The sequence below is a fragment of the Lissotriton helveticus genome, chromosome 3_1 (genome assembly GCF_964261635.1).
Source record: "Lissotriton helveticus chromosome 3_1, aLisHel1.1, whole genome shotgun sequence".
NCBI classification, from domain to species: domain Eukaryota; kingdom Metazoa; phylum Chordata; class Amphibia; order Caudata; family Salamandridae; genus Lissotriton; species Lissotriton helveticus.
Window position 1 is genome coordinate 1,774,492,126 of NC_136061.1, and position 15,955 is coordinate 1,774,508,080.

The 15,955-nt window shown below is 50.9% G+C and overlaps 1 protein-coding gene across 1 annotated transcript; it reads left to right on the plus strand.

The window, feature by feature from the left end:
- The first annotated feature begins 1,981 nt into the window (after positions 1–1,981).
- On the plus strand, positions 1,982–10,758 carry NR0B2 (nuclear receptor subfamily 0 group B member 2). The gene is made up of 2 exons (XM_078682629.1): positions 1,982–3,057; positions 9,502–10,758. Exons 1-2 carry the CDS (start codon positions 2,523–2,525, stop codon positions 9,741–9,743), a joined length of 777 nt encoding a protein of 258 aa, XP_078538755.1. The 5' UTR covers positions 1,982–2,522; the 3' UTR covers positions 9,744–10,758.
- Positions 10,759–15,955: the final 5,197 nt, after the last annotated feature.

Consider the following 15,955-nt stretch of genomic DNA (forward strand, 5'->3'; position numbering starts at 1 on the left):
CCAACCTTCGCCACCCGCCTCCCACTGGCACAGTACCTTTCCCGCCCTTTGTACCCCTATATATCCCTTTTCCCTTCACGCCTCATTACCTAATCCCCCCGCACTTGTGGCCGCTCCCTTGCGCAAACAAACCCAGGGGAGAGACCGGCTCGCGCACGGCTCCCCCTGGGTCCCTCCTTGCTGCGACTACCTGGCCTCCATCTGCTCTGCCTCGTGGACCCTGGGGATGCACTGGACTTGTTCCATCCCACAGGGATCGCATCATGTCCACTGACTATTGGGGCGCCTACCCACCCCACCTCCCTCGCGGACTCGGGGGTGTGGTGGGTCCTCCTCGTCCAGGTGATTCCACCTGCTCATTAACGCGGGGCGTCTTATGCTTTGCCGACCCCTCGGGGTCCTCACTCCCCCCCCCCCCCTGGGCACTGGGGTGTCCTGGTCGTACCTCACCCCACGGGGATCTGGGGTATCGGGTACATTTTACCTCACCCTTTCCAGCGTGACCTCACCACACTGAGCGTCTCTTATCTAAAACGGCAGCCTGCTGTCAACAAGGTTAAACTAACACGAGCAGATAAGAGGCTTCCAGATCCCCTGCCAAGGCCAGGCTCATACACAGCTCTGTTTCTGTCCCTGGGCAGCCAGTGGCGAGGAAATGCTGCGCATGCGCCATGTGTCGGTGTGTCTCAGGGTCGAAACGCGGGCCCTTGCAGCCCGTGAGGTGCACGAGGCGGCCCCCATCGTTTAAGGAGGGCGCGCCCCCCCCCTTGCTCTGAGCCCTGGTGTTACTGCACCAATAGTAGCTAGGAGTGTTTGTGTGGGTGGGTGTCTGCTGCGTCTATGTGCTGTCTCTGTCCTTTAGTGTGGTCACATATGAAACGAGTGTATCCAGACCAAAAATGAAGCCGTTGTGTCCACGCACGTGTCCCCCCCCCCTTCACCCGCCAGCAATAATCCCTCACTGAGGCGAGGTACTCTGGCACACCTGTCCCCTGAGCAGATGAGGTGGGGGGAGGAAGAACTATCAAGACACCTGTGCTCCCTCCACTGCCACCACTGAGCGATGCGGTGCTGCCGGTGTACCCTTCTCAGGCTCTTGTTCCCCCATGCACAGCCCTCGAGGCACTAGACCTTGATGCCCTGGAACATTCGTCCCTTTCTTGCCCCCTGGCACTTCCCTCTTTTCTCACTCACTGGGGCGTGGTACCCAGGCGCGCGCTGTGCTCTGCTCTCATTGCTCGCTCTCTACGTCATACCACCCGTGCCTCTGCGCCACGCGCCACTGCTCGCGTTGCTAGGGTCACGGTCCCCGGGCGCCTGCGCCCCCGCGCGCCACCTCTGTCAGTAAGCCAGCACCTGTGCCTCTCAGTTACTATGCATTGGGACCCAGGCACCTGCGCCCCCACCTTCTTTACTAGGCCTCAGTACCACCAAGCATCTGTACCCTCACCCCATCCCCTATCTCAGCCACTAGGCCTTTATACACAGGCACCTGGGCCCCCCTCGCCCCATCCCTCACCTAGGCCTTGGTATCCAAGCACCTGTGACTCTGCATCCCCCCCCCCCCCCGCAGCTGAGTTATTTGGCCTTGGTGACCGAGCACCCATGTCTCTGCTTTCGCCGCACCGCCCCCCGTCACCCCCACCCTTCCCGGCCTCGGCCTCGCGTCCAAGCACCCCCCTCCTTGCTCCCTCGCTAGGCCTTGGTACCCAGGCACCGCCGGTGTTAATGGCTTTGCTGATAACGGTTGGATAATTGAGTCTGATAAGCCCTGTCACCCGCCTTCCGCGGCCGGGTCCTCGCGGCCACGCCTGCACGTCCATTGACAAAAAGCAGGCCGTGCCACGCAGCGCCGCGCCGCCTCCCCTGGCGCCGTTCCCGGGCTGCCCTGTTTTTCAATGAAGAGACGGGCGTGTGACTGGGTCAAGGACGCCCTCTTCATGGCCAGCCCTTATAAATAGAGCTCAGAGCATCCGCCAGCACACCGAGAGCGCATCCGAAGGACAGGCACCGCACAGAGAGCGCGTAATCTCTACACAGAGCGCCATTGCAACGCTTCTCCGGCGGCCTGACCCCTTCCATCCAATGGGCCCATCGGCACCCTCCCACCCAGCCTCGTGATACTGCTGGGAAAGCGTCAGCAGTCTGCCAAAACTCCAAGATCCCGGAATTCACGGAGGAAACAACAGCAGGGTGCCAAGGCTTCCAAAATAACTACTTCTCCACAATCTTAAATCAAGGCACCCAATACCACTGGCTAACCGACCTCTATCCTCCAAGAGCCTAGATAATATTGTCTCATCACCGGCCTTCATCCAAGACCCCAATATTTTTTAAACAGCTGTGCACCAATACCCTTGACATCACCGCCTCTCCAGCACCCTTCCACCAAGCTTCCCGATATCACAAGCAAACCACGACCAGGGTAACACTGACCCCTGCTTGGTTCTTAACCTTCCTGCTTGCCTTAAAAAAGCTTTAGAAAGTACACTTTTCTGAGGTTCCTCCTGGAGGAAGAGACCATGGAAGTGGAGTGCAGGACCTGCCACTGTGGCCCTGCAGGCTCTGAAAAGCCCAATGTCATCCTCTATGCCATCCTGAGCCAGAAAGATCACACCAGCAGCAGCTACCAACCACAGGCACAGCACGTTTGCCAATGCGAAGGCCGCAAAACGGTGCGGCTTCGGGATCCAACGCGCACATGCCAGGCGGCCTCTGGCGTCCTGGTCAAGACAGTCAGCTTTGTGCGCAACCTACCCTCCTTTGGCCTGCTGCCCCGCGAGGACCAGCTGATGCTGCTGGAGGTCTGCTGGGCTCCCCTGTTCCTCTTGGGTCTGGCTCAAGAGAAGGTGGGCTTTGAGGTGATCGAGACGCGGGCGCCCAGTATGCTGAAGAGGATCCTGCTGGACGGTCGGGGTCCGAGCACTGAGCCAGAGAGGTCACAACCTACAATGGCCGGGGTGCAGCGGCTGCAGAGTTGCCTCAGTAAGATATGGAGCTTGGACCTCAGCCCCAAGGAGTATGCTTACCTCAAAGGAGCTGTGCTCTTCAACCCAGGTAAGAGTGCGCCCCAACATCTGCCACTTCATGGCTCCTGTAGGAAAAGAGCCCCTCTACAGAGGCAACAATGTCTTCAGTCTTTATACTTCAAGCCTTCTGAAGGCAAGAATAACCCTGTGCCCTTCTACTTCATGTCTTCTGTGGAAAAGGGCCCCACTGAGTCCTTCCACTTCATGCCACCTGTAGGATATGGACTCCCCAGCCGTTCCAAGTCATGTGTACTGCAGCTAAGAGCGGCCCCTGAGTCCTTTCACTTCATGTCTCCTGTAGCTAAAAGCAACCCCTACATTCTTCCCCTTCCCCTGTAGGATAAGCGCAACAAGTCATTTTATTTTGTGTCTCGTATGGGATAAGGGCGCCTGAGTCCTTCCACCTTATATCACCTGTAGGTTATGGGCTCCCTACCCCTTCCACTTCATGTGTCCTGTAGGATATGGGCTCCCCACCCCTTCCATTTCATGTCGCCTGTAGGAAATGGGCTCCCCACCCCTTCCATTTCATGTCACCTGTAGGATATGGGCTCCCCATCCCTTCCATTTCATGTCTCCTGTATGATATGGGCTCACCACCCCTTCCACTTCTTGTCTCCTGTAGGATATGGGCTCCCCACCCGTTCCATTTCATGTCTCCAGTAGGATATGGGCTCCCCACCCCTTCCATTTCATGTCACCTGTAGGATATGGGCTCCCCACCCCTTCCATTTCATGTCACCTGTAGGGTATGGGCTCCCCACCCCTTCCATTTCATGTCACCTGTAGGATATGGGCTCCCCACCCCTTCCATTTCTTGTCACCTGTAGGATATTGGCTCCCAACCCCTTCCACTTCATGTCTCCTGTAGGATATGGGCTCCCCGCCCCTTCCACTTCATGTATCCTGTAGCTAAGAACACCCCTTGAATCCCTCCACGTTGTGTCTCCTATAGCTAAAAGAGCCTCCAGTCCTTCCACTTCATGTTACCTGTAGGTAAGAGAGACACTGTAGGTAAAGGCACCCGTGTCATTGTACTTCATGTCTCTTCTAGGTAAGCGCGCCTCCGAGTCCTTCCTCTTCATGTCTCCTGTAGGATAAGAGCACCCCTTTACTCCTGCACTTGATGTCTCCTATAGATAAAAGTGCCTTCAATCCTTCCACTTCGTGTCACCTGTAGGTAAGGGAGACACCAAGCCATTCCACTTCATGTCACCTGTAGTCAGAGAGACACCAAGCCCTTCCACTTCATGTCACCTGTAGTCAGAGAGACACCAAGCCCTTCCACTTCATGTCACCTGTAGTCAGAGAGACACCAAGCCCTTCCACTTCATGTCACCTGTAGTCAGAGAGACACCAAGTCCTTCCACTTCATGTCACCTGTAATCAGAGAGACACCAAGCCCTTCCACTTCATGTCACCTGTAATCAGAGAGACACCAAGCTCTTCCACTTCATGTCACCTGTAGTCAGAGAGACACCAAGCCCTTCCACTTCATGTCACCTGTAATCAGTGTGTTAACAGAGGAGACAGCGCACCTATAGCAGCCCTGCGCTCCAAATATCCCCAAACTGAAGGGGCCTTTCCTTTGGAGTCACCTTTTGACTTGTCCTACCAAAATCATTTAGTACAAGAAATTGTTGATAAGCTATTTATTTGTAAAAAGGCTGTCTACGACATCCTGTACCACAGTATTCCACCATTTCTATACTCTGGGATTTTGCAATTTACACACACGATTAGTATAAATGCTCGCACCAAGTACTGACATTTCCACCCTCTCAGTTGCCAATCCGGTGGCAGGTTTGAGGGGTATCACACCCGACCCTCCTCATTGCCACTTCTTGAGGCGAGGGCACAGTGAAGGGCTCAGCTTTGGTATTTGCAACACTGCACTTGTGTGAGCATGCTTGTGCACATTTTAAATTTGAGTTGTCCCCCAGTGGCAACCCTTTTATTTTGGGGGTGTTTTGACATCATTCAGTGAAGAGCATGAGCCTCATTTGGGAATCTGAGGCTTAAGAGTAATGCTTGGCACTGCGGGTGGCATAACATCTGCTTTTTTTATCATTTAAACTTCCTGTCATCAGAGACCTTAAATGTAAATCCACCCTCACAATATCAGGGCGCCACTGGGGCACAGACCATGAACCTTGAGAGTACAAGAGGGTGCATCACTTGTCCATGTTTGGGGGCATTAGAAGGTATCAAGAGGGCCTGTGGTACTTTACACTGATGGAAATTGTGATTTCTGTGGCAAGAGGCAGAAGACGAAGCCAAGATGTTAAATGCAGCAATTTATAGCAGGTAAAAATGGTGAGAAGAAAAGGAACAGGGCTTCTAAGGTCTCGGGGTCACGAAGGGATGCAAGAGTTGGAAGCAGTCAGTTTAAAAACTGGAGATTAAGTAGGAACCTGGGTGCAATAAAAAGGTATGAAAATTGAACCTACATGAGCATGGGTCCCTGTCTCTGACTGCATGAGCACACTGCCTGTCTCTGAACACAGTAGCACGGGTGCCTGTCTCTGACTGCATGGGGTGCCTGTCTCTGACTGCATGGGGTGCCTGTCTCTTGACTACATGAGCACAGGTGCCTGCCTCTGACTACAGGAGCACAGGTGGCTGTCTCTGACTGCATGAACACGGGCGCCTGTCTCTGACTGCATGAGGTGCCTATGTCTGACTCCATGAGCATGGGGTCCTGTCTCTGACTGCATGAGCACGGGTGAATATCTCTGACTACAGTAGCACATGTGCCTGTCTCTGACAATAGTAGCATGGGCTGCCTGTCTCTGACTGCATGAGCATGGGCTGCCTGTCTCTGACTACAGCAACGCAGGTGGCTGTCTCTGACCGCATGAGCACGGGCGCCTGTTTCTGACTATGGTAGCATGGGTGTGTGTCTCTGACTGCAGTAGCGCAGGTGCCTATCTCTGACTACAGGAGCACGGGTGCCTGTCTTTGACTACAGGAGCACGGGTGCTTGTCTCTCAGTACATGAGCATTGGAGCCTGTCTCTGACTGAATGAGCATGGGGGGCCTGTCTCTGACTACAGTAGCACGGGTGCATTTCTCTGACTGCAAGAGCAAGGGTGCCTGTCTCTGACTGCAGGAGCACGGGTGCCTGTCTCCCAGTATACAATCAAGGGGGCCTGTCTCTGACTGCATGAGCATTGGGTGCCTCTCTCTGACTACAGTAGCGCTGGTGCCTGTCTCTGACTGCAGTAGTACGAGTGCCTGTCTCTGATTGCAGTAGCTCAGGTGCCTGTCTCTGATTGCAGGAGCACGGGTGCCTGTCTCTGATTGCAGTAGCTCAGGTGCCTGTCTCTGATTGCAGTAGCTCAGGTGCCTGTCTCTGACTGCAGTAGCAGGGATTCCTGTATCTGACTACAGGGGCATGGGTGCCTGTCTCTGACTGCAGTAGCATGGGTGCCTCTCTCTGACTGCAGGAGCACGGGTGCCTGTCTCTCAGTATACAATCATGGGGGGCCTGTCTCTGACTGCATGAGCAGGGGGTGCCTGTCTCTGACTGCATGGGTGCCTCTCTCTGACTACAATAGCACAGGTGCCTGTCTCTGACTGCAGGAGCACAGTTGCCTGTCTCTGACTGCAAGACAACGGGTGCCTGTCTCTCAGTACATGAGCATGGGTGCCTGTCTCTGACTGTATGAGCACGGGTGCCTGTCTCTGACTACAGTAGCATGGGTGCCTGTCTCTGACCACAGTAGCATGGGTGCCTGTCTCTCAGTACATGAGCATGGGAGCTTGTCTCTGACTGCATGAGCATATTGTGCCAGTCTTGGACTACAGGAGCTTGAGGTGCCTGTCTTTTGTTGTATGAGTACAGGTGCCTATCTTTGACTGTAGTAGCACGGGTGCCTGTCTCTGACTACAGGAGCATGGGTGCCTATCTCTGACTGCATGAGCACAGTGCCTGTCTCTGAGTGCATGAGCACAGTGCCTGTCTCTGTCTGCATGAGCATGTGTGCTTCTCTCTGGCTGCAGGAGGTTAGGTGCCTGTCTCTGACTGCAGGAGCTTGGGTGCCTGTCTCTGACTACAGTAGCACTTGTTCCTGTCTCTGACTGCAGGAGCTTGAGTGCCTGTCTCTGACTACAGTAGCACTGGTGCCTGTCTCTGGCTGTATTAGCATGGGTGCCTGTCTCTGACTGCAGCAGCATGGGTGCCTGTCTCTGACTGCAACAGCATGGGTGCCTGTCTCTGACTGCACAAGTATGAGTGACTAAGTATGAGTGACTACTTGAATATGGGTGCCTTTCTGTGCGAGGTGTCTATCCCTGACTACAAGAGCCTGAGTGCCTTTCGTTGACTCAACGCATTATGTGAATCTGTGTAAATCGAAGCTGTACCTGAGCGCACCATGATTCTCACACTTAGGTGCTTATTTACAAGCTCCTTGTGCCACCAGAGCGTCACTTCTCTTGACGGACTGACAGCAAAGTGTGCCTGCCCATATTTACAAGGCCACGCAAAGCCACCCTGGGTGGCTTTTCATGGCCTTGTAAATATGGCCCCTTTCACGCATTACCCTGCGTGAAAGGGGCGTTCCATGGATGTTGCTGTGGGTGTTCCCACACGACACCCACATAATCTGATGCATTCCCAGATTTATAAGGTTTCGGAAACCTGGAAATGCGCCAGAATCCTACTCTTCCCAGGGGAGGCTACCTTAATTTCTCCTCGTTTTTTGCTCTTTCATTGTGTGCTGCATTCTGCAGCACTTATACAAAGAGGATATCACCATCAATTATTGTTTTTGTGCAGGAATGGACACCTTCCTGCACAAAAGCAGTCATCCCTGCAACTCAGGCGCTCTTTCACCATGGTGCAAAGCTGCCCATGTTGGCGTATAGCAGTCCATTGTGTGCCACTGCAGTGGAAAGCACAGGTATGCGTTGTATTGCTGTAAATATGACGCATCCTTGTGCTGCATAATTTCCTCATAAATGAGGCCCTCAGTGCCCGGCCCTATGCTCTCTGTCTTAGGTTGCCTTGTTTTCTTTTTTCTGTAATTACGGTATGTTTTCTATAATCAGAATATATATATGCATTATCAGGCCCGGACTGGCCATAGCGGGCACCGGGCAATCCCCCGGTGTGCCGCACGGGTGGGGGCCACTTTTGGGCCCCTGGGGGCCATTTTTGTTATAGGGCCGTTTTTGCAGCATAGCTGCAAAATCGGCCCTGTGACAAAATCGGCCGAAAACCGGCGCCGGCAAAGAGCTCGGCGGCAACTCCAACCCCCCGAGTGGGGAGGGGGGGGCGAGGGGGGGGAGCGGCCGAGCACTTTGCCAGGGCCGGTTGTGGTTCCCAGTCCGGCCCTGTGCATTATCGGTTTACGCTCAAAGATCTCCACATCGCACAGTTGATCCTGTACAGTGTGGATGTCACAATATGGCCCCCTGAATGGGTATCCATACAGGGTTCAATAAATGATCGAAAAGTTCGCAACTGATGTCATCGGGATGCACTGGTAAGAACTAGCCCATTCAGGGCGCCATATTGTGACCTCCACACTGTACTGGATCAACTGTGCGATGTTGAGGTATTTGAGCGTAAACCGATAATATCTATGTCAGGCTTGACATGTGAAAATAGAGGGTAACGCATAGAGAATGGCACCACGATGTGGAGATGATGACTGCCCATTCAGGGCAATATAATCAGTCCTGTCACATACCTGTGTTTTCAAGCATGATGGTATGTGAATATAAATGCATGCTTTAAGATGGCCGAAACAAACGGACACATTTGATTTGTAAGTCCGTTGTTGATGTTGAAAAGTGACAAATGAAATGTGTATTTATTGACGCTGTTTCATGGTACCCGCCATCATTGTGAAAGGCGGCAGCCGAAACGCGTCTTCTATGTGTACTCAATTCCCAATAAAATCTGGGTAACTGCTCCCGCCAGTGCTGGTGGATTTCTACTGTGCAGCTGTGAGATACTAAAGCGTGATTGCGCAAAGCACCCACCCACCCAAGAGTGGAAGGGACATAGGCATGTAAGAAGATATATATATATATATATATATATATATATATATATATATATATATATATATATATATATATATATACATATATATATATATTTTTTTTTTATAGCATTGCATTCTTTGTTGCCTTTGTGCACTGAATACTACCTTTTTTGTATTTTTGTAAGTTTAGTGTCTCACATTATACTGTATTGTACTTGATTGTGTTGTAGTGTGTTTGCATTTAAATCAGGCTTCTTACCTGTGACTAGGCCTACAGTGCAATAAAGGATGAGTAGCACGTTCCTCTGTGTGAGTACTTGCGGGGAAGAGTGTGTTTGTCATGCGGCCTATATGATTATTGTTTTGCTGATATCAGGTTTTGACGCTACACTGTTTACAACAAACAGTAGATATGTATGTAAAGTTTTGGTAGCTCCCATGCTCATCTTTCTTTGGCTTTTTGTGTGTTGCAGATGTCCCCTGCCTAAAAACCTCCCTCTATATCGAGAGTCTGCAGCTGGAAGCCCACAGAGCCCTCCAGGAGATGCTGCTGCCGCAGGACCCCGGTGACCAGGGCCGCTTCGCACGGATTCTACTGTCGGCCTCCACCCTGCGAGCCATCCCTCCTGCCATCATCTCAGACCTGTTTTTCCGGCCTGTCATCGGTGATGCTGACATTGTGGAACTTGTGATAGAAATGTTGTATATGCAGTGATCTGCGGGGGACGCTATTTACAGGAGTGTCTGAAGCAGCAGTGCAAGCTCTCACCTGAGACAGGTCTCCAGCAGTCACTTCACCCTGCCTTAGACTGAGCAACAAGACCTCTGCTTCAAGCACTTGACCCCACCTAAGACTTATACCCAAAGCTGCACTGCCAGCACTTCCTCCTTCCCACGACTAGGCTCCAACGGTCCACAGCAAGCACTTCACCCCTCCATAAGCTGAATGGCAGGGCCCCAATGCACTTAGTCTAGATGGAGACTGAACCATTGCAAGCACTTATCCCTGTTCAATGTTCACTAATTTGGCTTCTCTTCAAACACTTAACCCCATATAAGACTGGGGGCCAAGACTGCACTGGCAACTCTTGACTGGGCCTGATCTGCAAGATTCCACTCCAAGCACTACTTCTTGCTTCAGACTTGGCTGCAAGGTTCTGCTGCAAGCACCTCAACCTGCTTCTGCTTCAGCTCATATGGCTTGCACCTAATGAGCAAAAGCCAAACTCTGACAACATAGACATGACCGTAGTTCATTTTTACCATCGTCCACTGATGTGATTGAACAGCAGGATATTGGTTCCAGTGATTAATGCCAATGAATATGAACTAAGATTGGGTCACAACCCCGTCCTTTTACCAGTACAAATGCTTACTTTTTTTCACAATGCAGATTCTTGGAAGAAAGGCGTCCTGACTGTCAGGGATTAGGCCCAAGGCCATACACAAAGTGAGGAAAGGGGATTAAGAAAACCAATCCAGCTAGAAAAAGGAGTAAATGGTTGGGTTATATGAAGGGTTGGAAAAAGGAAAGTGCAAAGTTTTCTTAGTGGAACTGTAGCTTCAAAGGGCGGGAAATAGCTGTAACGAGGTTTTTAGCACCTTGTGCCTTTACCACACATGCTTTTACCACGTATATGCCTTTACAACGCATGCCTATACAAAGCATTTAAGGTAAGTTGGGGATGTGGGGGGGTCTTCTATCATATGTATATATAAATGTATATATATATGTGTGTATACATATATATATATATATATATATATATATATACATATATATATATATATATATATATATATATATGATCAATGTGTGGTAATCGCATGCATTGCAAAAGCATATGCGCTTTGAAAAAATGTGGGGTAAAATATGCGCTGTAAAGGCATGCAAAGTATTTCCCTGCGTTGTTCCGTCATACACCACAAAGGGCTGGTACCATTGATCAAGCACTTGTCCATGAGGATTTTGCTCAGAATTGGAGTAGAAGTGACTTGATGAATTAGGATGATGTTTAAATCGCGTACAGTTGAGCTAAACCTGGAGTTCTTGCAAGATAAGCTTTGAGTTGAGTACTCGCATTTCTGAGGAAATGTGAAACTGGCATTAGCCTCAGATAGAGTGGTCTAAAGGAACATTTCCCACCATGCCAGTGCTTCTGAAAGTCGTATGTCAGACCGAAGCCCTTTGCTCATTCGTGTATAAGGTTTGCAGGTGTCATCTATCTTGTACAAAATGTGTCCGTCCAATGTTTTTGTTTGGAAGATGTTCATGCTTGTGTAAATAGGTGTCTTAAGTTATTTTTGGGTAATAAAAATGTGAAATTTGTAAAATGTTTTTGGAGCATTTGTGAGAACATGAGGACTTGTCATAGTCACCCTGTTTCATCTACTTCTGTTCAGATCCCCTTAGTGTGACATGCACGTTACGTTTGGGAAATTTGAACAACACTGTTAAGTATCAAAAGGATATTCTCCCACCCCAAGAGTGTCAACACTCTCATCCAGGCCTTCTTTAAGGCCTTCTTCTCGCCACAGGTGATAAAGTATACACTACAAAGAAGTTTGTCTGAGCTGACGAATCACACATACTCCCTTCGGCCCCGCTTAGCATCCTTCAGGCGATCGTAGTGGATTTCATTATCTCTTTACTCCTCTTCAAAGTTGTTCTCCAAACAGCAATTATCAACTGCATATTCCCCGCCTGTCACTGGGTGGTATCCTCGCCGTTATACCACGGTCACTGGAATGATACAGCACTGGAGGGCCAAATTATGCAGCATGGTCCACAAATTATGTGGCCAGAAAATGCACATTCTGTGGCAGTGTTATTTCATTATTTTCGCCATTATAATTTAAAACACACAAAAATAATCTGAACAAACGTTTTAGCTCTTTAGGACCAGTTTAGCACTTAGATACAGCATCTAAAAGGTCACCAGTTAACACTCGGAACGGGCCTGTCACCGATCGGCAACAGATGAAAGGCATTTATTAGGTAACTTTCCCTCCGTTTGAGCATTTTTTTTGTTAAAATCTGCAAATTATGCAGCAGATGATGGATTATGTGGCAAATTGTATAACTTCATAATCATGTGAAATCGCTGCAGCTGCTGAATCACTAAATTCTAGTATCCCTGCATATACTCAACTCCGAAAAGGCTGAACTGGTTTATTTTCCAGCATTAGTGCTTCAGGAAACGTTACCACTCTTAACGCATTGCCCTTCCAATAATTTTCCCTTTTACCTCAAATTGGAATCTGAGGGTTCAGTTGCTCTATCCGCTCAAATTGCACTTCCGCTCTGCTAATAGCTTTGTAAATACAATAGTCATCAACAAGCTGGACTACTACAATAGCCTCCTCCCACACCGCACAATTCATACGAGCCTCAGAAACAGTCCTGAGTTTTGCCCCATACCTAATTTGACCCTTCTGTGCTCTCTCTTCTGTCACCAAGTACGTTGGTCATTATCAGTGTTAGGTTCCTTTAAAAATGTCTAACTTTCCTCACTTTCCACTTCCCTAGGCTGCCATTTTGCAGGAGTTTGCGCCCAAATCAGGAGTCCAAAGTATTTGAAAATTACAGTGCACTTTGGTTTCTGCCACGCAAAAAAGGTAAAACCTGGTGATATTTTTGCTGGGAGAAATCAATTTCCAAGTTTTGGACTTTAAGCATGGTCAAACAGGCACGATGACCATGTTATGGCCAGTCTGAGCTCTGGAACTCTGAATGGGCAGCTGCACTCGGCACATACTGCACCCTGCTGTAATGTTTTCACCATTTGCCTGGAACAGTATCACCATGTTCCGCCTGCCAACCGACCCAACACCACAGGAGTGAAGAATGTCCCAATCCCTTACCCCCACCGTAGCCCCCCAACAACCACAAGTATAACTCCAGGTGATGGGAAACCACGACGCAGGGAGAGGGTGGGTTAACAAAACAGGGAAACACAAGGTCCTGGGTAATACAGCGTGTCTCTTCGGATCCCACAGCAGCAGACTACTCGACCCCAGCCGGGACCTTAAAAACAAAAAGGGGAACAAGATTAAACACACTGGACCCGCCAATTGCATACCAAGTACACGCACGAACCCACCAACTTCCCAGCTTACCCTAGTCACTGCTCAGGAGTAGCTCAAACAAAACAGAGAAAAACGTCTTCCTGTGTAAAAGCTCCACTCGGTAACCCAGACCAACCACACACCCTTGGAGGGATATTGAGAGTAACTAAAGGGGGTGGCGTAAACAGACTAAAGTCAAAATAGGGGCAAGGAAGGGGGGAAAAAAGGTGTCCACAAGGCTAGGAAAGCACCAAAAAAAACCTGTGATCTAAAAACACGAAGGTAGCACAAAAAACGGCCGTTGTTCAGCCCCTTCGTGAATCCGCCCAAAAGATACACAACAAGGCGGTTGGTCTACAAAAGACCCGGAAATCTAAATGCCCAGTTCTTGATGGAACACGCAGCCGCGTGTTCCCTGGCAACTCCCGTTATCAGAAAAAGGTCCCAACTGACTGCTAGGAAAGCCAAAGGGGCAGGATAACAAACAGGTAGGGGAGTGGGGAAAGGGATGTCAGCAAACAGCCCTCCGAGGCCAACAGCCGTAGACCTCAATAAAGAAGGAGCAAGGGAAGGAAACAGGAACAGGAAATCCCAAGGCAAGGGACCATCATAGAAACCAAGCACCGGTTTCCTGGAGGCAGGCCCTTTTAAAGCGAGCCCAAGGGAGCGTCCATAAATTTATGCATGCACTTGGTACACAGAAGAAACCGGAGGACGGGAAACTAGACAGAAGGCACCCGCTACCCCTGAATCCCAACACACCACCCCAAAAAAAGCTTCTCAGAATGAGAGCCCTACTGTGATTGTCACACTAAGCACTGAGGCGCACTCCCTTCGTCCCAAGAACCTTCTTGAGTGGTCCTTGTGATTCACGTCTGTTTCCCTACTAGTGTTCTACCATATCCATCCACTCAACAGGAGCCTTTCTCTGCACTGTCTTTTTTCAGGTGCATGTATTTGGGAGGAAAAGGGAGGGTTAAGGATTGCACTACTGAATATTGAGGATAGTAATACCGTGATGCAAGAATATTGTGAACAAAATATTGAAGATCAACATTTTGTAAGGTTTGTGCACATTGATAGCAGCGGCGGCTCCTCCGCAATGGCAGGGAGCGTTGCCCCACTGGCTCAACCAGTAGTAGCTGCAAAATGAAACAAAATTTTTGTATTTTTCAGCTGCTTGCTGAGCCAGCATGTGTGGGGATGGGTGGGGCCAGTCCATGGGAGGGGGCAGACTGATGTGCTCTGCTAACTGGGCATGTCTGTTTGGCCGGCCGTCCTAGGACAGCCAAACAGGCATGCACAATTAGGTGTCTCCAACCCAGCTGCATTGCACAGCCAGGTTGGAGAAACAGCACAGACTTCCTGTGCCCAAGTGAGCATTTGGAAAAGCGCGAGATTTGGAAAGCGCGTCATTAGGCCCGACGTCCTGGACCCACGCCACGCCCCCATAGTCCGGCCGTGTTAGCCCGATTGGCTACCGGCCCTACGAATTACTTCCGGGTCACGCATGACGTGTTTCCGGGGGGGACGGCATGGGGAGGGGTGGAGCCGGTGGGCTATTTAGGCCTGAGGGCCACCACGAACATTCTCTTTTTCCCACGCCGGGCCCCAGGACTGGTTGTGGATTAAACTATCTCCAGCGTCGAGGACCTGCTTTTCGTTGTGGGGCCCCAGTGATCAGGAAGCAGGAGATTGAGCCGGGATCGATTAGCGATTTTTCCACTTTGGAGCCTGGGCAGCAGAATCTCGAGGCTAACGTGGTATAGAGCGGGTGTTCGCGGATCTCAGCGCAGTGCAAGGGGGTGTGAGTCGGCACGCAGTGCAAATGCGCCGATAGTATTTGGCATACGGCGACGCGAGCAGGAGGAGTGCAGGCCACACGCGAAAGGCTTATTGAGTCAGCAGACAGTAGTCTGAGCACTTTTCAGCTTGCGGTTGAGTGGCAAAAGTCAGGATATCTCAATTTAAGGTTCAGGGTTTGGTTAATTAGGGTCGCAGAATGCCAGCAAGGGGGCGCAACCAAAAGAGGAAAGATGGCGACCCTGACCTAGAGCAGTTATTAAAACTAGTGTTGATTAAACTGAGCAGGGACGAAGAGACCGGGGTCAGGCTCAAGTGCCAGACAGGGATCAGGTCCCAGAACCGGTGGAAGAGGTCCGTCCTCGCAGAACCATTGTCCCTCCCAAATCAGAGCACCCCCCCCCCCCTGGTGAAGAGGCTCAGGACACAGCCGAGCAGGGAAAGGGGGGGGGGGTGGAAAGGGTGCCAGGGGGAATAAGAAGGGCCAAGGGAGCAGGGAACCGGAGGAGCAGCCTCCTGCTCCAGCTGCCCCCTTTATACCCCCACAGCCGGAACCAGTGTACCCAGTGTCTAGTCTACCCTAACAGCCAGTACCTAATGTACCTCCACAACCAGTACCTAATGTAATTCCACAGCCAGAACCAGTACAACCAGTGACTGTTGGGGGACGGGATGATGTGGGGACAATATTGGCCGAAATTAGGGGTGCTTTGAAGGCCTTGGTGCCCGCGCCCAATCCCCCAAATCCTATAGTACCAGAGGAGACGCCAGTCATAGCACCAGCCCTACAGAACGGGCAAGGGGGAGGTTTACCGACACTGGTGGGGGCACTAGGTGGGGTAGTCCCCCCGCCCCAGGCCAGCCGGAGGTAGCAGCGTGGGGGGGGTCAAGCCCCCACAGCTAGAATACTGGCTTCAGTAGCAACCCTTTTAGCACAGTTGGCAGAGCCGGCGGTAGGGAATCAGACCGGTGGGGCGACATTGGCGCCATGGTCACCACCGTCGGACACAAGGAGTTCTCTCAGCGAGATTAGTAAGCAGGCGGCTCTCTTGGGCA